At 48.1% G+C, this 27,354-nt stretch overlaps 2 protein-coding genes across 5 annotated transcripts in view; one reads left to right on the forward strand and one right to left on the reverse strand.

The window, feature by feature from the left end:
* The window catches only part of LOC144174992 (E3 ubiquitin-protein ligase RNF19A-like), an 89,728-nt gene that overhangs the window by 12,362 nt on the left and 50,012 nt on the right, over positions 1-27,354 (forward strand). The gene's annotated exons all lie outside the window — the stretch shown is intronic.
* Positions 14,113-26,562, reverse strand: LOC144174991 (uncharacterized). 4 transcript variants are annotated; one of them, XR_013323579.1, is made up of 5 exons: positions 26,357-26,562; positions 24,620-24,742; positions 22,499-22,628; positions 18,367-18,561; positions 14,113-14,231 (listed from the first exon to the last, which is right to left on the reverse strand). XR_013323579.1 is itself a non-coding variant. In XM_077703998.1 (4 exons), the coding sequence occupies exons 1-3, from the start codon at positions 26,398-26,400 to the stop codon at positions 18,371-18,373; spliced, it is 360 nt and encodes a 119-aa protein (XP_077560124.1). In that variant the 5' UTR covers positions 26,401-26,536; the 3' UTR covers positions 14,113-14,231; positions 18,367-18,370. The 4 variants fall into 4 exon arrangements, 1 of the variants encoding a protein (XP_077560124.1); XR_013323578.1 differs by having other exon boundaries at positions 18,367-18,556; positions 22,499-22,625; positions 26,357-26,533; XR_013323576.1 differs by having other exon boundaries at positions 18,367-18,556; positions 26,357-26,528.

A 27,354-nucleotide genomic window follows, 5' to 3' on the forward strand; every position in this document is an offset into this window, starting at 1 on the left:
GCATGGGGTTGGTTCGTCGTTTGTGATTTGGGTCTTCGAAGGTTTCAAGATCGATTGGACGCACTTTCATCGAAGTATGGGCGCACTTTTATAGCGGAGGTTTCCGCGCTCCTTTGACGCAGTTTTGGTGCGAGAAAGATTTCGCTCTTCTGTGTAAACTTTCTTTGCGAAGGGATGGTATTTTCCCTCCCTTGACACGCCTTCGCTACACTTGCAAAACACAAGAGGCTGCAGTGCGGCGCGGTATTAGCACTCCGTCGTTTGATAGAGCCAGCGAGGTCGCCGCGGCTTAATCCGCACTCCCGAAGAGAGGCCGAGTCGCCGAGTCGGGAACAGCGACAGCACCGGCGCTGTACTGTATACGGGCGCTATTCGATTTGACCTGCATGCACATCTGAAACCAGTTCAGAAGCAGTTTAGTACCGGCGCAGCTGGCGTGCAGAATCGGCGATTCTTAACGGGACACTGAAGTGTAAAACAAGTTTGCCTCTATCGGTAGATTACAGTGCCCTGAATGCAAATATACCACCCCCCGGCAGCAGCGGCAGTCGCTTTTAATGCAAAAAATGCCGCAAACGTGAAAAGGGTATCGGCCCCTCAATTCGCTTTACCATACTAAAATTTTTGACGTCGTACAATCGTGGGTAGTGAAACAGGATTGGTGGAGCTTATCTGTCCATCGAGGCAGATCGCGAAACGAGCGTGCAATCAGGGATACATTAAAGTAAAATAAATGTATGCGGGAACTCCTGCTGCAGTGCATGGCTGCAAAACTTCAGCTTTCAAGCAGTGGCAGCGCTCTATTTTAATACAGCTGCTGGTAAGAATTGTTTCATTTTCGGTTTCGGTCCGTAATGTTTTGCGTGCAGTAAGTGCCGTTAGAATATATTTGTGAGCAAACGCGAGAGCTATTGCCCCTGTTCACTGTCCGTGTTCGTTTGCATACGCAAGCAGAGGAAAAACTTCGAAATTACTGACGCAGTCGTCTGAACGATGCATCTTATCGTCAGCGGCCGTCATGGGGAATTAAATTAGCACATGTCCCTAGTGATTTTTCCTAGGCGCCAGAACTTCCCTTGGTCGTAATGTTTTGAATGGCTATGCGGGTGCATGCTCCCCCTTTACGATGTGCGACTCTTGTGCGGCACGCAAAAATGCAAAAAAAAAAAAACCGAGAGAGAAAAATGACTGATTTAGTGGTTTTAAAGCGAAGCTTCACTACTTTCGGCCACCGGTTTCGCCGTGGTTGCGCAAATTCACCTTTTGACCTCAGACACACCCTTTACGACACATCCCTTGAAGCGCATCGCGTGATTCGCCGGGCCCGCTTTCGGCGCTGCGCACAAGGCCCCGTTTTCAGTCGTTCTCCTCAACTGATCAGCTGAGCGGCGCGCGGTTGCGGGCGCTCAGCTGATCGGCTGCCGACCAACCTTGCCGCCTCCCACGCATGCGCCGCTGGTTCGTCTTGGGCTACGCGACTCATCTTGCGCCCGGCGAAGAGGAACACCCCGTTAGACGCGAATGAAAGCGACGCGGGCCTCCTCCTGTGAGCGTTGCACGGGACCGAACGGCGTTGAGCCGTGGTCGGCAATGCAGCTACATCAAAGGTTAACCAAGCGAAACCAAGACTCAGACTAAGCCAAGCTTTTGCTTTGCATATCCAAGGTTAGCTGAGCTAAACCGCAGCCGTTTTTAAACAAAGTATCGGTTGCCGTCTAACGAAAGCCGAAACGTTAAAAATGACTGAGTTAGTTGTTTTCAAACAAGCAAAGTACGGATTGCCGTCGAGCAAGAGCTGAAACAGCTTCGGGTAGCGGGATTTTTTTGTTGTTACTGCAAACTATTCATTCATCCTTCCGTCCATTTGACGTTGAGAAGAAGAAGAAGAAGAAGAAGAAGAAGAAAGAGAGAGAGAGAGACCACACGTCCCTATTTAGGCGGGATGTGTCCCGGTTTTGCGGCTGTGGTCCTTCTGTCCTGGTAGCCTGCTCGTGGGACAGTGTTTTGTCCTGCCTCGGCCGAAAGAATGGAAGACTGGTATCCCGCCCTGTGTCACGAATGAAAATCTGGCGGAATGGAAGAGCCAAACGAAACCGTTTGAGGAACTTTGAGAACACAAGGCAGGCGATGGGATTAAGCAAGAAACGCACAACATAGCGCCTATGCAGTGCGTTTCTTTCGAAGCCCCGTCGTCTGCGCTGTTTTGTTCTTTTGTTTTTTAGTTACAAGCAATCCCTTCAGCACACCATTCTGCATTTGGGCAATGGTGGGTGAACGTGCTTCAGCAGTTCGGAGCAAATGACGTGCTTTGCAACAATTCCAACGCAGTCGTCGAGTACGCCATGTACTTTCCAGGCACAAACGCACCAATGGAAAGGGTGATTTGATTGATGCATAAGATGTGGACTGCATAGAAGAGCTTCGTTCGACAACACCTAAAGCAATGCTGTTGCAATACTGCTCGCACACGACGCGTGCGAGCAGTACTGCAGACACATCAGCAAAAATGAACTGTTGGAGGGCAATTCATTTATTATTTCACACCAACTTTATAAAGGACCGTCTTTTGCGATTCAAACCTAAAAATAGTGAAAATAATATTACGGATGTTTGTTGTTTACAAAAAGTACCCCGAACTTTGTCTTTACGGGGACATTCATAACTATTGAATGGATTGCAGGAAGTGCAAAATGTTTGGTACAGAGTAGCCAACTGTGCTATGCAACTAACTAGGATCATTTCCATGCTATATTTACGAATCAAGTAATCGCTAGGCTTTCGCCGTCAACGCACGTAAATAGATTTTATACGTGTCGGAGGAATTTTTCTGCAGTTCCGCATGGCTTCTGTATTATATCCCTCTAGTGCTATAGCCTGGCAAGTGATCGGTCGAAACCGACAAGTGGAACAGGCGTTTTTCGCTCTTTTTGTTGTTGTTGTTGTTGTTGTTGTTGTTGTTCGTTTAATTTCGAAACATTTCGAGCGCCATTCCGCGTTGCGGCTGCTGTTGGTGCGTCGACTGTGTCGCGTCGCCCTACAACAAAAACTATATATATTTATTCACCTTTTTATGACACGGGAACAGTTTTCTCTCTCTGCCTCTCTCTTCGCGACGCACTGGACAGCGGCGTTCGCCGAATAATGATGCCGCGGGCTGTGTAAGTGAGCGCACGCACAGCTGTTCCGAGATAAGGGAGTTGGCGTAATTTACGACTTCATCTTTCATACGTCCGTCGGGACGCGCTTTCTTATCGGCGAGGGTTCGAAAGGATTGCGCGTTTCCGGTCCACTGATATAATATGCATGCAGCGGCACCTAGGACATTTTTGCAGATCGCTAAGCCAGAGGAGGTTTTTCTTTTTTTTCTAGAGCTGGGGTCGCATTTTCGCCGTGCATTTACGCGGCAAGCGGCCGTGCGTGTGGCGTGCGAAAAAGCTGCCGCACTCGACGGTGGACGACTTCTTCGTTGTCCCCTGCGTGGACAGCGCGGAGTGGCGTTGCGTGATGGCCCTGACCGCGGAGATTACGCTGCAGATTCCGCAATCTCTACTGCTAGGTCCTTTGGACCGGCTCAAACAAGCCGCAGGGGTCTGCCTTATCCGGCCGGTGGTAGACACGCACTCACAAACTGCAACGTTGCCTAACTGCACGTGTTGTGTGAATAAGTAATGTCGTTTCTAACGTTCTAAAGCTAACGTTTAGTTAACACACTAGAGGCATTTTTTTTTTTTACCTGAACTGGCTGCACTGGGGCAAGCAGTGCAGCATATGATCATTTTTTTTTTACTAAATGATATCCCCAGTAGCACTTTGCACTGATATGCACGACACTGCACTAATCTGCACCAAAAAAAAAATGTCCCTATTGTCTTCTTAGTGCTAACTCGTACTACGTCAGTCTTGCCCATATTGAGTCACTGTAGCGAGAAATTTGAAGTGTTCTTAACATTTCGTGCGTTTTATCGGATAAAAAAACGTCTTTCGTAACTAGAATGAAGCTGGGTGAGGCTAGTGCTTTAAAATAAACAAAGCTCTATGTTGTATCCAAAGTCCATTTAGAAATAGCCGGCTTCCGTATGCACTGCGTGTCGGCGGGCCTACGCAGGATGTAATGGTGGCATTTCTCTCGTTCAAAGAGCAGAAGGGGGAGAGGGGGGTTGAACAAGATAGGATGTAATGGTGCCATTTCTCTCCTCAAAGCCACAAGCTAGAAGACTTCCTGTTCCCCACGGGACCGGACGCCATCCGACGGGAGGTCTTCCAGCACCTAGTCAACTTCCTGGTTACAACAGGACTAGCACTGCGTTTGTAGCCATCGAGTCATGGACTAAACGAACGCGATATAGACTATCTCCCACTCTCCTAACGCTCTCCTCTTCCCCCTTCTCTCTTCCTATCCTTTGAAGCCCCAATCCCCTTCCCTGGACTGGGTCGTATGAGGGTGAACTCCCCGTTGAGTTCAACAATATCCCCAGGCCTTTTCTCTTCCCTCCTTTGTTAATAAATCACCACCACCACCACCTCAAAGAGCAGAGAAGGGGGGGGGGGGGGGTGAACAAGCTTGCTCTATTAGCCTCTTTTCCCGCTTAAAACGGATGGCACGTAACGCTTTTAGTAGTATCACTGGTGTGTATGTGTACTTCCGAAGCGCATCGTAGTATGTGGAATCCTGGGGCGTGGAATCGTGGGGCGAGATTATTCGCTGCTGCGAAATTCGTCGGTTTTTTTGCACACGGTGCATGCGTGCGAGGGTAGCGATTTGCACATTTACGAAACACCCGAATCCTTCGAAAACCACCCCGCCGCACGGGCTCCGAATTTTCGCTTTCGTCGTGATCGTCCCTGAAAAAGGCGTTTTTGCCTTTGCCCCCTACTCTCTAGCGGCCTCGCCTATATCATGCATAGCTGCTTCACGTGAGTGCGAGCTGCGATCTGCGTAAGCGTTCAGTGACGGCATTTCCCCGAAAGAGAGGGTGGGAGTGAAAATGTCGACGTTCAGGGGTTTCTTTCTGGACGCTTCCTACGCGGTGAGTCATCCGGAACAGTGTACGTGCGCGCCGGCGACCATTTTTTCTTTGTTTTTGTCTCCTTCTGCTCTCTCTCTGTCTATTTTACCGCGGCGTCGGCTGTCTGCACTGTTTGTGACCCGCTATCGGTGACGGGGCCGACTTCTGCCCCTGTCCTCTGCTGAGTCGTCGCGCGCAACAGGAGGTTGTCCAACGTCTTTTTGTTCGCTCGTCTTACGTCATGGACGTTGGGAGTCGCAAGCGACCGCGACGACGTAACAGCACCTGGCGGCTGACGCACGCACCACGGCGGGGTCGCTCTTGTCACCGCCTGTGGCAGCTGCTCGGTCGTGCGGCCGCGCGCGGCTCTCCCGTTAGAAACGGAGCGATATGCTGCGAGTCCCGTGACGATAAGATTGTTCTCGGTTGTGTCGCCCGCTGTGTTTGCTTCCCCCGACGCCTACAGTTAGAGATTAGAGTGGGGTCGCGCGTTTGCGCGTATATAATAAGCATACTAGCGATAGGAAAAGGATCTGCTGCCCCCTAGTTCCGTTATCCACCGGATGTATGCGGGTTCGTTTGCATCGCAGTCGCCGTGTTTCCTGACGATAGAAGACGGAAGTGAAATGTGGGGGAAAGGGACGGGAAAGTCGCTTTCGTTTTTTACAGCGAAGCGGTGTAGTTCTTCCGGTGGCGGCCGATGTCTCCGACCATCTACGCGTCGCGTCAAGACGAAAAAAAAAAAAAAATGTTCTCTCGCTTCTCGCGAATGTTCGTAATCGAAGAATCGTACTGAAATTGGCCGCTACGGTGACTCTATCTTATGTCGCTCGTTTAAGACCCCAGGTGTTCGAAATTAATCCGGCGCCCTTCACTACGGCGCGTCCAAACCCCATAATTCGATTTTGTAATGTATCATTACGCCGAGATTCATTTGTCGAAATTAGTTCACAGTGAAGTTTCAGACTTTTCCAGTCCGCTGTCAATACATGGGCCGTCTCCGGCGGGATCTATGGTTCCAAAAAACGGATGTAACTCTCGTTTTATTGAAACTATTCGGAAGCAATTTACATGACAATTAGCCGCTAAGATGACTCTGACATTACGCCGAGTTTCGTCTATTTTCATAATTACGTAGTTTACGGTAAATTTGCAAATATTGTGGAATTGCCGTCGGCTGTCACTACATGGGCTCCTACGGGAGGCAAGCAGAGAGCACCATGTTTCTTTTTTGTTTGTTTGTTTTGTTTTCCCTGGAACAACGCTCTATAGGCACCGGACAGTGAAGTTTGCGTGCGACTGCAGCGCCATCTCTCGCCGCCGCTTAGCAACGCCGGGTCGGTGGATGTCGCGACCGGCCGTTCAGCGCACGTAAAAACACGCGCGCTGCGTGCGGTTCGACGTTGTGTGGCGGAAGTTTTTTAAGAAACGTAGTTATAATTGCAAGCTGCAGTGTCCGAAAGGATCAAAATGCTGCAGGAAGGAATTAGTGGCCACGCCGCTACTGCTGCGTGAAGTACTGCAACAATCGCGGAAGGCAGCCTGCCATCGTTCTGTACAGGTTTCTCGGGCAGCGTCGCAAGAAATGGATTTTAGCACTAAGAAAGCCATGACATTTTTTGTCAGTGGAAGGAGTATTATGAGTACGATGACTGTTTATGAGCAGCGCAGACACGAAGGGCCGTAAAACTAAAATGTTTGCTTTCAGTGTTCCATACACATCGCGCGCTGCGATGAATCGCATGCCGTCGTAGTATTTGCATAACACAAGATATTACGGCTTCCCCCACTATTGTTTTATCAGCAGTAACCTTTTTTTAGCGACATTCACAGCACCGAATATATGCCAAAAGGCGGCACAAGAATATGTTCACAGCACTTCGCGGGTGATGCCAAAAGCAATGTCAAGACGGTCAGTACGCATCCCACTTACTGCCCTACTTTGTTTCCCGAAGTGTACAGAGTTCGACCACGCATTCCAAGCGAGAGCGTGGAAAGCTATCAAAGGCAAGGTTGCATTCACTCGCGCTGACTTCTTTAATGCGGTTTGCGTACTCTGAAAGTTGAGGTTGGTATTGTTTAAGCAGAGGATGGGGAGGAGGAGGAAATACTTTTTTTGGAGAATTCTGAACGGCCTGAATAAACTGTATCACAATTAGCCGTTTATACGACTCTAACATTACACACAAGATACAAGCCGAAACTAAACGAAATCTTCGTAAAGACAACCGCAGCTCCACAGCAGATTTCCAACTGTGTGAACTGCGCTTACTTTGTCATAAGCTAATAACGTTTGGAATCCGTTTTTAATCAGTGACAACACCAACCGAGCTGAAGAAGGGCAACCGAAAAAGTAACTGTAGTGTGGTTGGGCGAACAGAGGAAACAATAACACAGACACGCTTATTCTGTCGTGGAGCGCCGTGGTATACGCTGGCTACTGACCTGAATTGGCGCCGTAAATAACCTTCCCTTGTGTCAGCTTGATCGTGGCTCATATTGAGTGGGAAAACACTGGGGTTTGAGAATTTAAAAAGATGTTTAATTAGCTGAAAAAACTGTGATTACATATATAGACGGAGGAGCACTCAAAGAAGACGTCTGACGCGCTGCTCGGGCGTGGGGCGACTCCGTTGGGCGAACAGCACACACACGCACCACGCGAGAGTCCAAAGCTCGCACCATACACGCTCGGTGGTGTAAACATCCGGCCGCGGTCGCTGCGGCGGTGGTGGTTTCGAGTGCTTCGTGATCCGAGCCCGGTCCCCTCGGCAGGCCGCCGGTGTCTGCTTTCGTTTTCGCCTCTCGGCGCGATAATTATCCGATGCTTCGGAGACGGCTGACACTTGCTGAGAATGGGACTTCGCAACGATGTCTGTTCTATCAATTTCTTTCACGGCGCACACGCGCGCGGGAACGTACAATCTCTAACTTCTCGCGCACGCGAGCCCGACAGTAGTAGCTCAGCCCCGTAATTGTCCGGAAATCGCACAGAAGCACTTGAGACATGGGGAAACTATTTGCCAGAACAGTTTTCAAGCACGAGACACCTTTCAAAAACAATCGCAGAATCGCACAAACAAACAACCCAGAGGTGCCGAATCTATGAACGCGCGCCGGCCGTCTGGCTCTCACCGACCCGGAGTTAGCTCAAGCTTCCGCGGGGCGGCGCTGGGTGTACTTTATTCGTCGCGCCCTCTGAGCAGTGACCGGTGCCTATAGCCCCAGCTTCGCTGCTCGGACTTCTTCACAGAGTGGGAGGGCTGATGAATTTCTTCTTTCACGAAACGGATACTTGCGGATTTCGAGCTCATTGAAAAATCGACTCACCCCTGGCTGTACATATGTATCCCGCTTTGAAAACGAATGGGTCGCTGTTTGGGCTCTTGTGTTTCTACGGAGTGCCAAGGCGATACGTACGGGAAGGCATGCTGCAATTCTGTACGGGGAGAGTACGACCTCAATTGGCTGTTGCTAAAGCAGAATTCACTTCAGTGTCCCTTTAAGGCCGTAGGTTTGAGGACGTAGGGACAAGCGCCACTAAATAAGCTACGTACCCGCCACTTCGGGTACCGCCACTTCGGGCATCCGGAAGCGTCTGGAGGCCATTTTGTTTCTGGCTTGCAGTGTTGCCATCTCTCCCAACGAAACCGCCGCAGGTTGTGACGGGCAGTGTGTGACCGGCCGCTCGAGCGTCCGCGCAGCAGAGAGAGAGAGGAGGCGCCCAGAAACAAAATGGCTTCGCCCATAAGTAAACAACTATCACGTGGTGCGGCCCGACCAATGAAAATCCTGGCGGCACATAACAATGAGAGAAAAGAGTGCCCATACTCTAAAGGTCTTTATTTGGTGACGCTAGTAGGGATAAGTTAGCGCGCGGCGATTGGGAAATCGCACCCGGAGCGCGCTTCTTGCTTCTGGGCAGCGGTGCGACCCTGCAGAGCACAAACAAAGAGGCCGTTCAACCCGCGGGTGGGCGTACTATTGACCGCAGGATGAGGTTTATACAGAGTAGAGATGAAGAAAGGAACGGGCAGAAAAACAGAAAAAGGTATACGAAACAACGGAACCGAGATCTGTTTGTGTCGTCGATGCAACGGGCGAGTCCCGTCCCAACTGAGTTACGTAAAAAGCGACGACGGAATTGCGCAATGTCATTACGCATGCGCGGAAAAAGAAAAGAAAGCGGAAAAAAAAAAAAAACTCCCCCCTTCTTTTGCACCTCGTCCCAAGCGCTGTGGCATCCGGCGGCGAGCGAGTCGCGTTTCACCGACCTTGGGTATCGCGTAACGAGCTCACGTGCTCGTCTGTCGCGGCGGGCACGACGACGACGACAACAACATGGTTGTTTGCGTAGAGTGAACTAGACCTTGTATTGGCATTCTTTCTTCTCTCCTTCTTGGCAGCCAACTGTTCTTTCACGCTGACGCGCTTCTTGGGACGGGGTGTTCGATGTCAGGTCGGTGGGCAGCGAACAAATAAGCCGTGTCGGTCCCCGTCTGGCTGATGAAGCTTGCCGTTGTCTGGGAGCTTTCTCGGCCAGCTGGTCACTTTATTGCCCTCGCAGTATTATGTCATTGCGCTTTTGTTACCTTTGTGTCCCTCCGTACCAATGCGTTCGATTGCTGTCCCCTTCGGATCACTTTCTCTCCCCAATATTTTTTTTTTTCCGGTTGACCCGGAACATTTTGTATTTTCCAGGACGTCAGTTGTTTCTACGAAAATGAGTCCGACACAGCTGGATGTTGTTGGTTGCGAGTGTTGGCCCGGCTTTCGATTTTTTTTTATTTATCCCCTCGGTCATTTGCTCGAAGTCTCTAAGGATGTTATTGTCCCGAGTTTTTCTTTCTGCACCGAGCTTCTGTTTCTGCTCGGTGGTTATTCCGTAACTAGGAACTCGCTGCACACGCAGCCTGAACAAGAAACTCTCATTCTCTCTCTCTCTCTCTCTCTCTCTCTCTCTCTCTCTCTCTCTCTCTCTCTCTCTCAAATATTCTCTCCCAGTGCCTTGGAGCGAAGAATTTCGAGAAATTCGGGTCCTCCAATTCAATAGAGGACCCGAAATTCTTGCGTCAGACTAGTGATCGCTTTGTCTGGGTAGGAGGCGGTCATGGTTCTCTGCCTTTCGCTGTTGAAACACTGAATTTGGCTCCAAAAAAGCTTGGAAAATGTGACGGAGGGGGGGGGGGGGGGGGCGTGCGTGGAAATACCATATTCGCACGATTCTAACGCGCCCCCGATTGTAAGTTAGTTTATTTTAAAAATCCGAAAAAATAATTTGAAGCCAATCCTACAGCGCAGATGTAAAACACATGGCACCATGTACGTGGCCGAATACGCACGCCGTTGACGCACGCAACTGTGGCAGCAAAACCCCATGTGCTTCGTAAACTTGCTTATCCTGCTTCTGCTGGCGTTAAAACGAAAGCGGGCAACATTGAGAGCCTATTTCGGTTTTCAGCCCAATTGTAACGCGCATGTAAATTTTAAGGCTAACTTTAGCGGAGAAAGGTGCCCTTTAGAACCGTGCAAGTACAATATGCTTGAGGTGACACGTATGACGGAAGCCCGTCTGCATGCGTCAGGATGCATGTTCGAAAACAAGCATCTCATGTTGAAGAACATGAAATATCCCTGAACAGCATCATGAGCCCCGTGCTTCAGGCGAACGTTTGCGCCCAGTTTTTTTTTAATTGTGACCAAGGCTACCGCATGTGAGCCCAACGTTAATCTTAAAACCTACAAGCTTTGTGGTCGGCGTCTTCGCCTTATATATTCTTCAGCGAAAATAGGCTGCAAAAGTTCTGTAAAGCATTCCGAAGTGGCCAGCATTGATGCACAGTTGCTACACAGCTCTTGTCGCCTGCAGTCTCGCTCGTACATTACGTATTGTGCGCGTTGGACACCAAAGGTGATGAGCAGAAAAAAAATTAGTGCCCTTCCACTCTGGGAAAACGCCCCCCACGGCCCTACACACGCCCCCCACGGAGTGCGCGAAGCAAAACACGTCTGTTTGTAATTTACGGCTGAGCATAGTTAATAGCCAGTTACCTCAATGAAATTTGGAAACACCTGATCTTTATCCTAGCGGACAAACGTAAAGCTGTGTCTTTCGTTCCATGTTGTAGGCATCTTTACTGTTTGTGTAACACGCCAACCTAATCCACTCTACCACTGAGGACACCGGACCGGTCGCATTGGTAGGTTTGACGGCCACGTTTAACCCTCACACCAACACAACGGACATGTCATGAGCAAGGGCATGAATCCTATAGGTGCGCCTGCCCCCTCTCCTCCCTCCGTTTCTCCACTTCTAACCCGTGCACGCATAACCGGCAACTGGCCATGAGCGGCTGCTTAGAAGTGAAAAACACTGCCGAACATGTCGCTGTGAAAGCCCTTTAAACTGAACAAGGGACATAGGTCCACGTCGGCCTATATCACTTGTTCATCCAGTTACTGATCATCCGGGAGGGATTTTCAGCTACTCTACCAGCTAGAGCTTGAGGCGGCAACGGCGGCGGCAGCGGCTTTCCGTTGTTTTCGCGCCAATTCGCGCTCTGTTCGGGCTGGCGCTTCTTCAACTTCCGCTCCTCTTCCTCCAAGCGAACGACATGCGTCCGTCCCATGGCGAGTTAACACCTCGAAGGCCTCGACCTTTACTCTGCAGACGCACACGCCGGTGTCCCTTTCGCTGCCCAGTCGTAGGCATCTTATTGTCTGCGCAACGCACCAACCCATACCCGAACCACTCGATTGCGGAGGAAAGCTGAGAGGGCGCATTGAGCCATGAGACTCCCACGTTTGAATCTCCCACCACCACAACGGGTATGTCATCGGTAGCGGCATTAAGCCCTTCTGTGCGTGCATGCCCCCCTCCCTCCATTCCCAACCTGTGCGCGCCTGAACCGGCAACCGGGGATGGGTGCATAACTAGGTGTGAAATACACTGGGGAAGGGAGAAGGAGACCTTATAAGTGCGGCCACACTAAGATCTATTATTATTCTGCTACCAGACTGACCTAGTGGCCAACGAGGGCCGCTGACGCCGTTATGTCGCTCGGAATGGCCTTCAAGCTAAAGAACTATGTGCTCGCGTCGGCGTTCCAACGAGCCAAATTGCTTTCTACCGGGAGGAACCCGCAGCTAGTGGGAGAGGTTGAATTCGGGGCGGCAACGGCCGCGGCTTCATTCTCATCGGTGGCGCTGGGTCTCGGGCGTTTTTACACCAATTCGCGCTGCTGTTGATTCTCCGCAATCATCTGATGACGGCGCTGCGGCCGCTGTCAGCCGACTGCGCAACTTGTGAAAGAGGCATCGGTGGTGGCGAGGAGGAGCCCCAGAGCGGCACCGGGTAAATTGGCTTCCCCGGAATGAAAACGGGAGGGGTTAAGGGGGTGGGGGGTGGGGGTGAGACACATACTGCTTCGCACTAAAGTACGGGGACATCTGGCGGATAGCGAAATATTAGGCCAGTCCGCGCTTTGAAGTTATATAGTTGGACCGCATTACTGCTGTGTATGCTTTGTAACAATGAGCCTTGTGGGAGTTAAAAGATTCGCACGAAACGGAAAATCTCGTGACTTTCACCGTTGTTAGGCCTTACGTTTAGTGACCATAACGTTGAGCATTGTAAGTTTTTGCCTTCTTTTCTTTCTTTCTTTTTGTGTGTTTCCGCCGAGCCTCCGGATTACAGCTTTCAAAGGTCTCTCTCTCTCTCTCTCTCTCTCTCTCCCGTTGTGTGCCCGTTGCAAATGATAAAAAGGGAACATGTGATTGGCGCTCCTTATTTGTCGTCACCCGATAGTAAATTGAGTGTGGTGATTACGTTTTTTTTTTTTTCCTGCAATGTGTTGAGGAGACAGAGACAGATAGGAGGGATAATTTTTTTTATTTCACCCGACCCCTCCCTCTCCCGCCGCCACGCTGTTGTATGGCGCCAACTTCAAACATCCACATTTCCCACCCCTGCCCTCCTATCACTCTACTACCCCGAGTTGCACTCTAACCAATGCCCTGTTTGCCATAAATACGCAGTCCTATCACATGTGATTTGGTCCTGTGAAGAAAAACCCCTCCAAACTCTTAAAAAGCACCCCATTTTATTACAAATTACGAACGAGGAGCAGTGGGAGGCCGCGCTGCTCAGCACAGACCCTATGAGCCAGGTCTCACTAGCCCAGGTGGCCGAAGACGCCGCAGAGATCTACTTGAATCCTGCCGTCGCCGGAAGGACACTGAAGTCGACCTGAAAACGGTCCCACCCGTGGCAACGATAAAGTTTAATCTGATCTGATCTGGGCATTACGTGTGGGGCGGTCCCTTATTTCAGGAATCCATGAGCTGTCTTGGCTCGACTGGGCCCTCTCGACCAGCTGAGGTTGATCTTCAGGTGGGAAGCTGGACTACATTATCTCCCACTGCTCAGGGGATGGGGGAAAGGGCTGTGTTGTTGTCGCACTACTATATAATGTGTTTGGGAGTGCCTGGCTGGTTGCAGAATTTACACTCGGCGTGGAATTGTGTTAGGAATCGCAAACGCATCCTGATTGCATTTGGACAGTATTCGCACGGTGCCAGTCGTATAATCGTCCATGCATATTGGATACGGTTTTTACGTACTAACCTCACTGCTTTCAGTTTTTTGTCCCGTCTAAACAAAACTGACACTCCCTTTTCGGTTAATGGAGTTTTTGCATGAATATTTCCGTTTTTTGTTTGTTTTTATGTGCGTCCCTGTCCGAAATCCCGCCTTGCCGGGCATAGCGGAAGCTGCTGCCGGTCAAAATAGTGGATTATTGTAGTGGAGACCCCGCCATGCCAAATGGCGGGCACTATCGGGCACGCCGCTGGCGGGCATTGGCGGGCACTATTGGGGGGCATGGTGGTACAGATGGTGGCATACCCGTCTGGCGGGCTTAGGCGTCACTTGGGGGGCATGGTGGTACAGATGGCGGCATACCCGTCTAGCGGGCATAGACGTCATAGGGAGAATAGTGGGTCGTGAATTTTTCTGGAAAGGCAGCCGTCTTGACAGAATATGCATAGAATGCGTGGCTGCCGGGACACTTTTGCTGCTTAATGTGGAAAAAGTAATGCGAAACCGTGCGCTCACACCACAGCTTCATTTTATTGTGCACAGACCCTCTTTTCACGGCGGCTCGCCTCTAAATAACCTCCACAGGTACTTGAGGGCATAGTTGACGCACATTTCACCAGGGGATTCTGAAAGTAGAAGGCAGGCCACATATCTGGTCAAGGAAACTCACACAGACCTTCCATTTTTTGTTTGTTTGCAATAAAACGCCCTCTTTCCTTCTTATTAACATTTTAAGTCGCCTTCTTATTCTGATATATGAACTCAGCCTGGTTTAAGGATGAACGAGTGAAAACCATTGACAAAAAAAAAAAAACTACGGGAATTATAGTTCTCACCAAAAATATTTTCTGCCTTTCATTAACATACTGAAACCACAGGGCGTGGAAAGGAATAGTATAACAGTAAGAGGCCTAACACAAGCGTTGACCCGCAACCTGTATTAGCAAAATGGAAAAACACATGCAGGTGCGCGCATGCGCAGAGGGAGAAGAAAATATTGATGCACCTTTGCAAACAATATTGCACTGAAAAACAAGAAAACACAGGATAAAGCGTGTGTAGAGGGGGTTGAGAAATCACTTGAGCATATGGCCGACAATATTGGCTTCTTTTTTGTGGAGCGTAATCAAGGTGTGGCTTACGCAGTCAGCTTTTTAAATGTTCACGTAAAAGGCTTCTAGTATCTCCCTAAACATTCCATTTCTAAGCTTGAAGTGCCCCTTGCTATCATCGAAACAGGGTTTGCACCCACACTTATTGCAAGTTGCAGGTGAAATTGCGTACTGCGATCTTTTATCGTCCCCGAGTGCGCTTCTAGTCTTACATTTAAGAAGGGCTCCACCTGCCCCATGTACTCTCCTTCACAAGACAGCGGTATTGGGTAAACGGCACACATTTTACAAGGCAACAAGCACACGTGTGTTTACACCATGTGAACGTTTTTTTTGTTGTTCACCAATGAAAAAAATTAAGCCGGCCTATTTTGTTCTTAGCTGAGTAAAAGGGTTGCATACTATATAGGGACCCCACATTTTTTGCCTGCGTGCCGTTTTGTGCATGTACGGCAAGACAACTCAGCAAAGGAACTCGTGAAACGTGCGGTCATGCCCTACATGCACAAGATGGCATATGGGCTGAAAAATGTGGGGTCTCGATATGGCGTGCAAATCCTTTTCTCAGCTAAGAACAAAATAGGCAGGCTTTGTTCGTTGGTGAACAAAAAGCGTCCACATAACGCCAGTTTTACAACTTCCAAAGTCAAGCACACGCGTGCTTTTGTGCCTTGTAAAATGCGTGTCGTTTACCAGATACTGCTCTCTTGCATAACAGTGTACGTGGGGCATATGGGAGCTGCTGAAAAGAGCACCCACAGACGATAAAACATCACACGTATGCAAATTTACCCGCACAGTGAAGAAAAGTGTGCATGCAAACCTCGATTCGGTGATAATGAGGGGCTCTTCGAGCATAGAAATCGGATGCTTAGGAATATAGTAGAAGCCTTAAACATTAACCTTTATAAATCAAAATATTCCGGCACTCCTTGGGCTGCACCGTCCGGCTGCTTCCTGTGGGTACTGCGGGCAGACCAGCCGCTGCCCCAGCCGAATGCCACCGCTCACGTTGGAATGCATTTTGTGCGTCTCATATGGCGTGAAAATGTGTAAATGCCTTTTCATTTGATGTGTCATCATGCCACAGCTTACTGCCTGAAAGCACATTCAAGGAAAACGAGAACTAATTCTTATGCCAGGTTTGACCACGCTGCACACAGATGCAGTGTGTCACAGCGTGTCGCATGTCGTGAATGAAGGGTGTTGCGCGTTCTCGTCAAAATCACGAACTGTGTGGTTCGATTTTGTGGGGACCTGTGTTTCCCTACGCCTCGCCTGCACATGCTTTCGCGAACCAGGAGCCGCCATTTTGGGCGGCCGGCGCATCGCGTGAGCCATGACCTCTTCGTGACCCCATGCGATGCGCCGAACCCGGACCCGTGCGCGAGTCTTCGGATTCCTCAGGGCTAGTGTACGGCTCGTAGCACTTTCTCTAGTGAAGCTAGCCGGGGTCCTCTGCTATCCCGTACGTTAGCCCACAATTTGTAGTGCCAGTCTTTCTAATGTGCATTGTTATACCCAGGTGTTTACAGCTACTTGCCGTCTTTTTAATTCCCACGTTCAAGTCCCGTGCTCAGAAATTCACATGCACAGAGGCCATCCGTTCAAGTGTGACAGCGCCGCTGTTGACTGCACTAACAAGCAATGCAAGCACAAAATATTAGTGCAAAAATATCCTGAAGAAATAAGCGTATAGATATACGAGACAAACCCACATAAGCATAATAGAAAGACACACATCGCTTGCGTATTTTTCCTTACTTCACTCCAAGTGTGTCATTCACTGCTTTACTCCTACATGAAGTCTAATCACCCTATAAATTTTCCTGGGGCTCACGGTGCTGTGCAAATGGGTCATCACGCTGAACTGAAAACACTGAATCAAGCAGTTTGGCACAAAGAGCAAAAAAGTGTGGCTGCATGTTTCTTCTAGAAACCTGTTACTGACCCCCTTGACGTCCATTGCTGACTTTGGGTATTTACAAGCGTGCTGTCAATCATTCTCGCTCAAATTGTGGCCTGTGAGGATCTATTTTGCTGCACTACCCTTTTGTGGTCAATTGTTGTAGGTGACTTTGCCATACTCGAGGGATTAGCTGCACACTCGCCCTTCTCACATACCCGTGCTGCAACGCAAGCAAAGGGTTGATTTTCGCAGACCTTGGCCTCGTAAAATAAACACAGCTAACTTCTAGAAAAACTGAGTTTCTGACTGCAACTGCATTTAGGTCAATAAACGGGCTTTCTAAACTGGCGTGCCACACCTTTTCTTTTTTGCTGCTCGTGCCAAGCTGCTGGATAGGAAGTACTTTCGGTTCACCATGAAGACCCATTTGCGCAGCGCTGCAAGCCTCCAGAAAATTTATAGACTTCGCACATGTATACGCTTGAGTAAAGTATTAAATTGGGGGAGTTGGCTAAGTTCATTTCGTACAACAGTGCAAACACACAGACAGAAGGAAGGAAAAACATGCAAGCTCTGTGTCTTTTCTTCCTTATGCTTCTCTGTGTTTGCACCATCGTACGATATCTATACGCCTATTTCTATGGGTTAGTTCTTGCATGAAGACTTTGCAGTTGTGTTGGTTGTTAGTGCAGTCAACAGCAGCGCAGTCATGCTTGAACGGGTAGCTTCCATACATAGTGTATTTCACGCAGGGCATGGTGACTTGGAGGTGATATTTAAAAAGAAAGCAAGCGGCTGTAATAACCCGGGTACAACAGTGGGCATCAAGAAGTCTGGCACTACAAAACAGAGCCACACAAGTCATGATTTTGTCGAAAACAACATGCCACACACTGCATTCACAGTCTGTGCAGCATGGTCAAGCCTCGCATAAGAATTAGTTCTCGTTTTCCTTGAATGTGCTCTCTGGTGAACAAGCTAACTGTGGCATGATACATCAAATGGGAAGGCGCTTACCAATTTTCAAGCCACACGAGACGCACGATATGCAGTCCACGATGCGAGCGATGCCACGCTGCGGGGGCGGCAGCTGGCGTGCCCACATTCCCCCACAAAGTGCTTGCATGGCAGCACACTGATCACGGAAAAATGCTGCGCCCAGGGAGAGCCAGGCAATTATGGTCTATAAAGGTGACTGCGTAAGCCAGACCTCGATTACGTCCCACAAAAAAAAAAAAAGCCAAGCTAGTTGGCCATATGCTCACGTGACTTGTCAGCCCCTCTCCACACCCCTTTTCTTCCAACTTCTTGTCTTTTTAGCACATTATCCTATGCAAAGCTGCATCCGTCTTTTCTTCTCCCTCTGTGCAGGTGCGTAGTTGCATGTATATGCGCATTCTTTCTGTTGCCTAATAAACACTAGTTCGAGTCAGGACTAGTGTTCTTCCCCTTTTTGTTGTCCTGTTCTTTTCCAGCGTGTTGTTTCCCACAATCATAAATGTCTGAAGTCCCCTCCCATTTTTTAACTAGAAACTACCCCTCAGCCTGAACTCAAGTTGAAGAGCTGGGAACAGGTTTTTTTTCTGTAATTAATACCTATTCCCCAGTAAAAATACCAACTCAAAACCGGCGTGTCAGCCAGTTGGAAACATCTTATATGCTCTAAATATTACATGATTTGACAATATAATCTTGACCTATTTTTTTAAAAAGCGCACGATAATATAGATGTTCACATACTTTTTCAAGTTCCACATTGATGAAAGATGCTGTCTTCTCTATCGCCCATGCCATGCTGTAGAAGGTCTGCCCCATCCATCCTGTACCGCCGCTTCTGTAGGGTTGCCAGATCGAGGCAGAAGTCTCCATAGGATGTGTTCCGCATCAGCCACGTCCATTTTTCGTCAGGCACATCCACATTTGGACCAATCTGCACTTGCAATTAGAAAACAAAGCAATTAATTTTAAAATCCCAACTGATCAACTTGCGCTCTTTGAATCAGGTATAAAGTACTATATCCTGTGTTGAGGTTGTACCTTACTTTATTAGAAAGCTAAATAATGTAACCAAACTTTACTCGTCACATAAATCCAAAGATTTGATCAAATAAATGTTGTCGTGCTCTGCAACATGCTATACGACTGGTTCTCAAATGGGGGTCCGCAGACCCCAAGGGGGTCCGCGAGAGCACTTCAGGGGTCCGTGAAGCCTCTTTCAAAACTTTTCCCCTGCCACTGTTTTCTCGATTTTGCCAGAACTTTCTTGATATGCAAAAAGGTGGCCTCGCTGCATTACATGTATGTTTAGTTTCTCTGCATAGTGCATATTTTAACACCTTCTTTCCGCACAACATGCCAGCTATGACAAGAGATAAAAAGGCCTACCTAAGGCAGCATATAACTGTTCAAAGACTTGTACATACAAGTACAAATTGTTTGACATAATGACACCGATCAACATATGCTCAATCGTGGGGTCCCCACTGTTTCGCAAGCCAAGAAGGGGTCACTGGGGCAGTCATGGCTGCGAACCACTGCGCTGCTATACTATTGAAGTTTTGGTAGGCCAAAAGATAACACACACCCGCTGCAGTGGCTCAGTGGCTAAGGCGTTGCGCTGCCGAGCACAAGGGCATGGGTTGGATTCCCGGCCAATTTTACCCTAGTGGCGCGTAGATGGGCAAAGAGCAAAGCCGGCCGCCCCACCTAGCTTAATTTTGGTTCAACTAAGATTATGCCTGGTTATGCTTGGAAACTCGGCCAAATATTATGTGTAGTTGTTTTGAAATGCGGACAAGTTTTAAAAGAAAGCTTTCTGCCTCTACCAGCCAACGGTTTCTTCGTGGAGTGCGCAACAAGAAACTCCCAACGTGGCTGAGGAGGAGGAGGAGGGCCCTTTTCACTCATGGAGCACTGTGTAGATGGAGCGGCAAAGGGCGCTATTACCCAGCGTTCCCCGAACGCCGGAGTTGCTTTCGGAGCTGTGCACCCCGGCGGGCACGTTGGCTAAACCATTCCATTGGCTTTGTCATCTGCTTTAGCGACGGTTGTTTGGGCCTGTTCTTGTGCAGCTTCGCGTACATTGCACGCTTCCTTCACACGACTTTTCTAACTTGCTCTACAGCACCTCCTGGGTAACCCAGATCCGACAGAATTAAGTGGCCATACACCAAAGATACGTTAAGGATTGGTTTGGAGGGCAGGAAAACAAAATGTACAGACCCCTTTACAGACATCTGGTCACTAGAGAAACGCTACCTTTTGTGCAGTGCTTGCCACAAATGGGACTCTGTTTTCTAAATTACTGAATACAAATTTGGTTATGTTTTAACAGGCATTACAGAAGGCAAAAGAATCAACAGGATCTGATAAATAGCGATTATAAAAGTTCCCTCAGCTTTCTCGCAATTCTCAACCTTACTAAGCTAACTAGTTATCGGTATAAATGGGAATCACTAAGCTCACATGCCGAATTGCTTCGGTGTCTGCGCTTGTGTCGTGCAGTGGTGTAGCCCCTAGCTAGCTCATCAGAATGACGAGGTTCCGCAGTCTCACCCTTAGAAAAACGCTCGTCACCGTTTTCTTTTTGCTGACGCACGGCCGGGATACAGCGGCGGCGTCCGGCACTCTAGCCCGGCCATGGCCAACACTGCTGCAATCGGGACGCCGAGCCCGTGAATTCCAGATAACGGCTGGCAGAATATGTGGTTTCACTCTTTGCACTGCCACATTTGTGAATTCAAGTGCAGCATGGGCAATTGTTGTGGGTGTCGTTTACAGCTTTGCTTTCCAACCACCTTTAAAGCGTGGATTGGAAGCAATTTTTTTTGCTCGGTGTCGTCGTTAGACCCCAAAAGAGGAATGACCACTCAGTGATGAAAGAATGTACAACGTATGCGTGCCAACCAACTTTGCAATGAAGCCCAATGTGTGCGGTGGCCACTTTTTTAATTGGAGGTGAAAAGCATAAGTACGTGCATGTTCCAAGATTTTGGCACACATTAAAGATTCCCAGGTGGTCAAAATTAATCTCGAGCCCTCCACTACAGTGTGCCTCATCGCCTTTGTAGCGTCGGCAAATACACCATACAATCAATTAATGCAGCTCGAAGGGTAATGGAGAGCACAGAGGGACAATCGTTTGCTAAAGAACTTTTTGAACTCCTTTGCTCTCAACCATTTGGCTTTGTGGTCTGGTGTCTGGGATGCTAATTAAGTTGATTAATGTTAATGTTTCACCGACATTTGGCTTCTTTCACTGCACTAAGTCATGCAAGGATTGAGCCATAGTGAAGCTGCAGGATTTCTTTCTACGCGAACGCTGCAGAACGCAGCAGCACACGTTTGTACAAGTTTGAAATTGTCTGTTTACATGTTCCGCGATGCTTTGCACTGTGGTAGTGGTAGTCATCATATGCAAAAATATCGTCGTGGTCCTTTTGACGAGCACTGCATACGCCACTTGACAACAGCTGGGGCGCAGTGGTGCGCTTACATGCACGACGCATGCGCTGCTTTCCTCGATTTGCGTCGAGGTTTCATGGAGCAGGTGTTTAGCAACTGTGGTGTTGCTGGTCGCTAGGCAACCCGAGGCACTCCTCCAACATTTTGCTTTTTTTTTTGCTAAAGGCACTCTGCATGCAGGGGTCAGTTGGCGGTTACTCGAGGCACACGCTCACGAGCACTCGGCATTTTTTGGGTATTTTAAACGCATTAGCGCCACACATTACAGCCAGCTACAACAGTTGCACTGTTCAAACAGCGCGCATGGGAGAAAAATGCTGCATGAAAGCCAGTCCGTAGTCCAGCATTCCAGTGTCTATGAGTATATACTGGCAGATTGACCATAACGTGCTTTCATTTCTATTTATCACACTGCGCACCAGGGGGGAAGTCTTGCACCAGCACCATCATCATCATCAGTGCCATCATCACCACGAGTATGAAATGGCTGATCAAACACGACTGCCCACCTGGGCGGCTGGTCTTCAGCGCTCCCAGTTCTGGCCGGGCCTACGCGTACACAATAATGTAGCAAGCCGCATTCGCAACAACCAAATCTGCTTCTTAAAATAAATTCTAATCTACCCCAAATTTTTGTTTAATGCTTTTGAAGTAAGCCATAACCGAGCACATGCAACTGAGAAAACAGTGTTAATAGAATAGCTTATTGCAGGACAGCTATTGAAATGTGCGACGGTAAAACTCTGGAGTGCTGTATCACTGCTTCGTGCGGGTTATTTTCATGCGTACACGATTGAAACCAGGTCATTCATCTTTTACAAATAGCTGCTGCAATCAGGCCACTATTCGTAAACTCGAAGCGCCAAGGCTAGTACAGAGGCCACATTGTCTACTGCGACTTGTGTGGTAGGAACACGTTACACTTCTTACTGTACACGTTTTTCACTGCTTTTTCACGACATAATTAGCCACGACAAAGTATTGTTCTTCCATAGAAAGAAAAGTGCGAAACAAGCCACTTCCGGCACGTATCTGCAGGCTGTCGGGAGCGGCTGCCGTTCTCAGCATCGGTTCCCAAAACCAAAACCCCAATTTATTGGACCGTCTGTGCTGTGTGCAATCAGGTTTTAAACCAGTTGCTGACGCTACCGTTCTTTTTATGTCGACTATTAGACAGCATTCTTGCATGGCCAAAAATTCAAGTGCAGTTGTACTTTAAGAACCAATATTTTCTAAGAAATAACTGTTCATAGAACTTTGCTCTTGAGTGCTGTGCATGCATCCAGCTGAAGTGGTAAGTTAAAAGAAAAGTGCTGCCGAGATTTAAATTGCAGGCTAAATTCTGGTTTTTTGGCTCCTTATGATTCATTAGTGTACAGCAACGACAAGGGAAAAAAATTCTGCTTACCTGCCCATCTACAGCTGCAAACATTTTCAAAACTGGCTCAGGGAGGAAGGGAAGAGGGGACACCACAGCTCCAGCAACACCTTTCCTCCAGCAAGCGAACCTGGTGGTGGTCACACCGGCACTGCAACTGCTAAAAGCAGATACAAATGAGGATCAGGCTCAATATACTGAAACAGTTCAAATGCAAACATAAAGGCCCAATGCAATGCATTGAAAGTCCACGTAGGTTCCTAAGAAAAATGGTCAGCCGTGTGGTTAGCTGGCTGCTCCAAGCAATGCTATTATGGGCAATAATTGTTGCATTGTGCACCAGAAGGCACTAATTATCAGGACAGAAGTGCAGTGGATCTTAGTAGCATATTCTACTGTCACCGCACATGTGCCACCAATTTGTTTTACGACAAAGCCCTGGAAGCAGGTGCACATTCTCGAGACTCGCCTGCTGCCGGCAAAGGTTATTCTCCTCTACTCCCTCATTGGTAGCCATTTGCTTGCAGCGTGATCAGCGTCAAATATGTTTGTCCGATTCTTCGCCAGCTTTTTTTTATGTCCACATGTACTAATTAACTGGAACTGCCAAACAAGTGGGAGGAAAAGGTGCAGAGCTGGAAAGCAGTAAAAGCTTTCTAAGCACTAAGATGAGAATAAGCATGTTTGTTTCGATGCCCACGTCACCCTGACATAACGAACCAGCAGAGCACACGTGGAGATCATTAATGAAGAGAGGCCCGGTAGAAAAAAGAAAATATGGTGGGCCATCTGATGTTTTTTTTTTCCTTTTTTACTGTTCATCACCATCACCATGCTTCACCGCGCTTCCAGATGTGATGTCTGCTGCTAGACTAACCATTCAATGAGAGGGGGCACACATCCACATTAGTAATTTAAGTTGCCGTGGGTGATTATGAAGCCCAAAGAAGCCTTGCTTTGAAAAAATAAAAAAACGTGCCATGGCCAAGAGCCCCTCAGTTCCCATAAGCTCAAATATGAAACCTGAAACCTGGAACACTTAATCCTGAATAGCCCACTGGCAACTTGTTCTCTACAGTTCAAAGGCTTGCGGTCACTCACATGAAGAAAAAGGTTAAAGATAACTTCGTTTAGCCATCATTAAGTGCATGCCATCCTAGTCATGCATAAAACTAATTTTCAGTTATAGCTCCATATTAATTACAAGCTAGTTAGGTACGTCAACACCTCTTAGCCTCCGAATTCGGGCTGTGGTATCGTGACGGCTCTCCTCTGCGTTTTTTGGATAAAGCCAACTATTACAAGACTACCTCCATCTTTTTTTACTTGACACTTGTAACATCTTATATTTCTGCTTCAAAATGCGGTTAAATTACGTGCATGTTCATGGTGGAACAAAACTGTTCACAGGGTAAGAAAACTAATAATAAATTGAGCACATCAAGCTCACTATTTTGCTCAACCGGTGTTGCAGGTTTAAAAAGCTGTAAGATGTGCCAAAACATAAGAACAAACCCCGAAGTAAATAAGCAGACACCATCACGCTAGCCGAAAGCCAACACCAAGCCTCGTTACATTTAATTACAAACTGAAACAGTTCTAGGCAGCAATATGATGAAAGCAGTGATAACTTATCTAGATGCGTGCAAAGATGGTGCAAGTTTGGAAATTAGACTTCGTTATGTTACCTAGCCATCTGATCGGTCAACCTTATCTGTGTCAAAACATTATAAGCAAAGTAGTAACACTGCTAAGGCTCAAATGCTTTTTAAAACAATCCTTAAACTCAAATAGGCAAATTCAGCTTAAGCAGACACCATCACGCTAGCCGAAAGCCAACACCAAGCCTCGTTACGTTTAATTACAAACTGAAACAGTTCTAGGCAGCAATATGATGAAAGCAGTGATAACTTATCTAGATGCGTGCAAAGATGGTGCAAGTTTGGAAATTAGACTTCGTTATGTTACCTAGCCATCTGATCGGTCAACCTTATCTGTGTCAAAACATTATAAGCAAAGTAGTAACACTGCTAAGGCTCAAATGCTTTTTAAAACAATCCTTAAACTCAAATAGGCAAATTCAGCTAACTGAAATTGAAGAAGGAACATAATGCAAGACAATTCACAACTGCAGAAAAGCAATGTGGTCACCATTTTTTTACTAGGCCCGAACACACTCAACGTCCCACGAGAAGTCTCGTCCATTGACTGGGAGTACGTCGTGCCCGTTCTTTATCTTCAAAGCAACTTCTCTGCCTGCAAGCGGCCAATGGCCTGCAAAATGCAGATTATTATCAACCAACATGCCAGACGCAGTCATTTTTCCTCGAACCTGGTGCACCCAAAATGCAGAATCACAGAGATCACCAGGCTGCCTTGCCCACTGTAGGGTAGATTATGAAAATCACTCCTATGCAACATTAGGCTGAGCGTAAACATGCCGTAACTGACAAAAACCACGGGGTATGAATATCAGCAATCAATATTTCAAATGATCCTTCTAATTTTTCTCTGAGAATTATTGGTAAGAACAGTAACATTTACCACAATAATAGCACAAAAAATAAAATGATAAGGCAAACATTTATTTTGAAATATACACGCTCTGCGCATTCAGAAGCTACGCCACTCGAAAGATGTGTAGAGGCATGCGGGAATGTGGTCTGTTCACACAAGTGTTGTATACAGGGGTGCAAAACTTGGGCTTTACATATCAGGGAAGTTTGTCTGAAGGTAAAACGTTCCCAAATGGAATGCACAAGACATTTAGCAGCTGCTCATTTATTTACATGAGAAAGAACTGAGAACCCCTTTTTTAGTTTGGGGGTTCCACGCACTGAATCTGCACCCAGACTACGGGATGCGCGAATTTGAGGGATCCTCCCAATTTAAACCACCCTGGTTTCGTAAAAATGCACTGAAATATCGACACTACTGTTTTTTTTTTTTTTTTTTTTGTATCTATCAGAAGAACTGCAATGGCCGCGGATCACTACCGAAAAAGCCAGCGCAGATAAAACAGGCATGCTCTTTTGAAGCACTTGCGCTTCTGCAAGGTAACTTTTCACAATTAGGAATGAAATGAAAGGAGTGCCTCGCGGGGAATATGATACTTTGGATGGGCATGGGAGAACCAGAAGGCAAACCCTCTGAACGCACATTTTATGCCACTTACAAAAAGTTTCGACCTCTACAGCGCGCGCAAGGCAGCGGCCACTTGGTTACAGCAACGCTGTTTATCCGTCCGTAGCACGCCAACGTCTAGACGAGGCACGATACGCGCAATGTTTCAACGTGGTCGCATAAAAATTCGTATAAATGCATATTCCCGAGGCGGCTGACGGACGCACAACACTATTCACGCTCATAATTGAACACATTAATACTGAAACATTCATAGTGCGGAGCGTGCTAGGGGGCCCTAAATTATACTCCGATACCCTGCTCTAGACTGAATTCAAGGCACACCCCGCGTTTTACCTTTTTTTTTGTTAGTGTACAGTTCTCCTAAAGAGAGTACTCAGCCGATTACACAGCTACGCATTATTTTTATAACCTGGAGGCTGGAGGGAAGTGGTATTTTTGGGTGGCTCATAGCGAAGAACAAGGCGGTAGCGTTTTCGGTGCGGTCAGTTTGACTTAATGACACATGATTCTACTTCGCACAACCCAAGGCGCAAGCTTTGGAGCAAGTGCTGCTTACATACGTGACAAGACGGAAAAGGTCGCTTGTCAAATGCCAAATCTGCGTAACGCCGATATGATAGATATCGCACACCAACGCGAGCGATACGTTGCACACACAGAACGTCAGTCCTAAGGGCCGGCACCGGCTCGACAACAGTGCTCCGTTAAATACACTGGACTAGTAAACGACGTTTCACTTACCTTAACTGCCCAGCCGTACTTGTTCGTCCGGTAGATAAATCCATAGTGATCACGTAACCAGAAATTTCACGCCGCTGAGCATTTACCGAATCGTAGAACCACTGCACGCAGCCATGACGGTGGGAGCCGAGCGAGCCGCCGAAACGTCGCCGCCGTCGTCTGTGTCGCGCTGCCCCCCTGCCGGCGGCCAACTGAGGCGAGTGACGCGCGCCGTTCAAAACGCGTTAAAAATAAATAAAACTCTAGCATTGTCATGGACGCCTAAGCTGTCGGTGAACGGTAAGGTCAGGTGCCACTTACATCCAGCAGGAGTTGAGAGCCTGTTCTGTAAGCAAACAGTACGTGTTCCATGAGCTATTTCATGGCGTGACGGGGGCTGCAGGCGACAACGGCTAGGAATGACGGTGGCGGTTCTCTCGCTGGCTTCGTAGCGTTGCATCTTTTCATATACATGCAGAGGCCGGCATATCATCTTGTAGTTCATATATTAGATAAGTTCGCGTTATGCACGCCTGTGCGCACGCAGGTCGGCTTACTCAAGTGAAGCTTCGTTTCTAGGCCTGGAGGTATATCACTGGCTAAGCTTCCAAATACTTTACGTGCGAATATAAACATGCTCCGCTCACAACAAATTGCATGGGCGCTGTCGATGTCTATACCGCTTTTTTCGAACGCTCATGGCGCTATTCACTGTTAGCGCATTTTTACGGCAAACGACGGTGGGCATTGCCAAGGAGAAAAAAGGGCGTCCCCATCGCAGACGATCAGTCAACACTATTAACGCCAGCATGGTTGTGGTGGGTCACGTTGACCAGTAAGGCCACCAGTATTGCCCAGGATAGCCGAGGTGCCCACCTAACGTACCGCCATTATTCCCACCTACTCCCAGCTTTAAAAACGTTGCCCAGGTAAGTTTCCAGTATTGATCACCATGCCCACCTGATTTCCCAGGATGCCCACCTGATTTCCCAGCAAAATTTATGGTGGGATTTGCGATC

This window comes from Haemaphysalis longicornis, unplaced genomic scaffold (assembly GCF_048455015.1).
Source record: "Haemaphysalis longicornis isolate Haplotype H1 unplaced genomic scaffold, Haemaphysalis longicornis Haplotype H1 scaffold_3, whole genome shotgun sequence".
Classification (NCBI taxonomy): Eukaryota; Metazoa; Arthropoda; class Arachnida; order Ixodida; family Ixodidae; genus Haemaphysalis; species Haemaphysalis longicornis.

Coding starts and splice junctions, on each gene's coding strand:
- LOC144174991 (XM_077703998.1), bottom strand. CDS start 26,400: ATGGATTTATCTACCGGACGAACAAGTACGGCTGGGCAGTTAAG. Junction 22,629..26,356: donor AGTACGGCTGGGCAGTTAAG/GTAAGTGAAACG, acceptor ATCTGCTTTTAG/CAGTTGCAGTGCCGGTGTGA. Junction 18,557..22,498: donor TTGCAGCTGTAGATGGGCAG/GTAAGCAGAATT, acceptor TTGCAAGTGCAG/ATTGGTCCAAATGTGGATGT.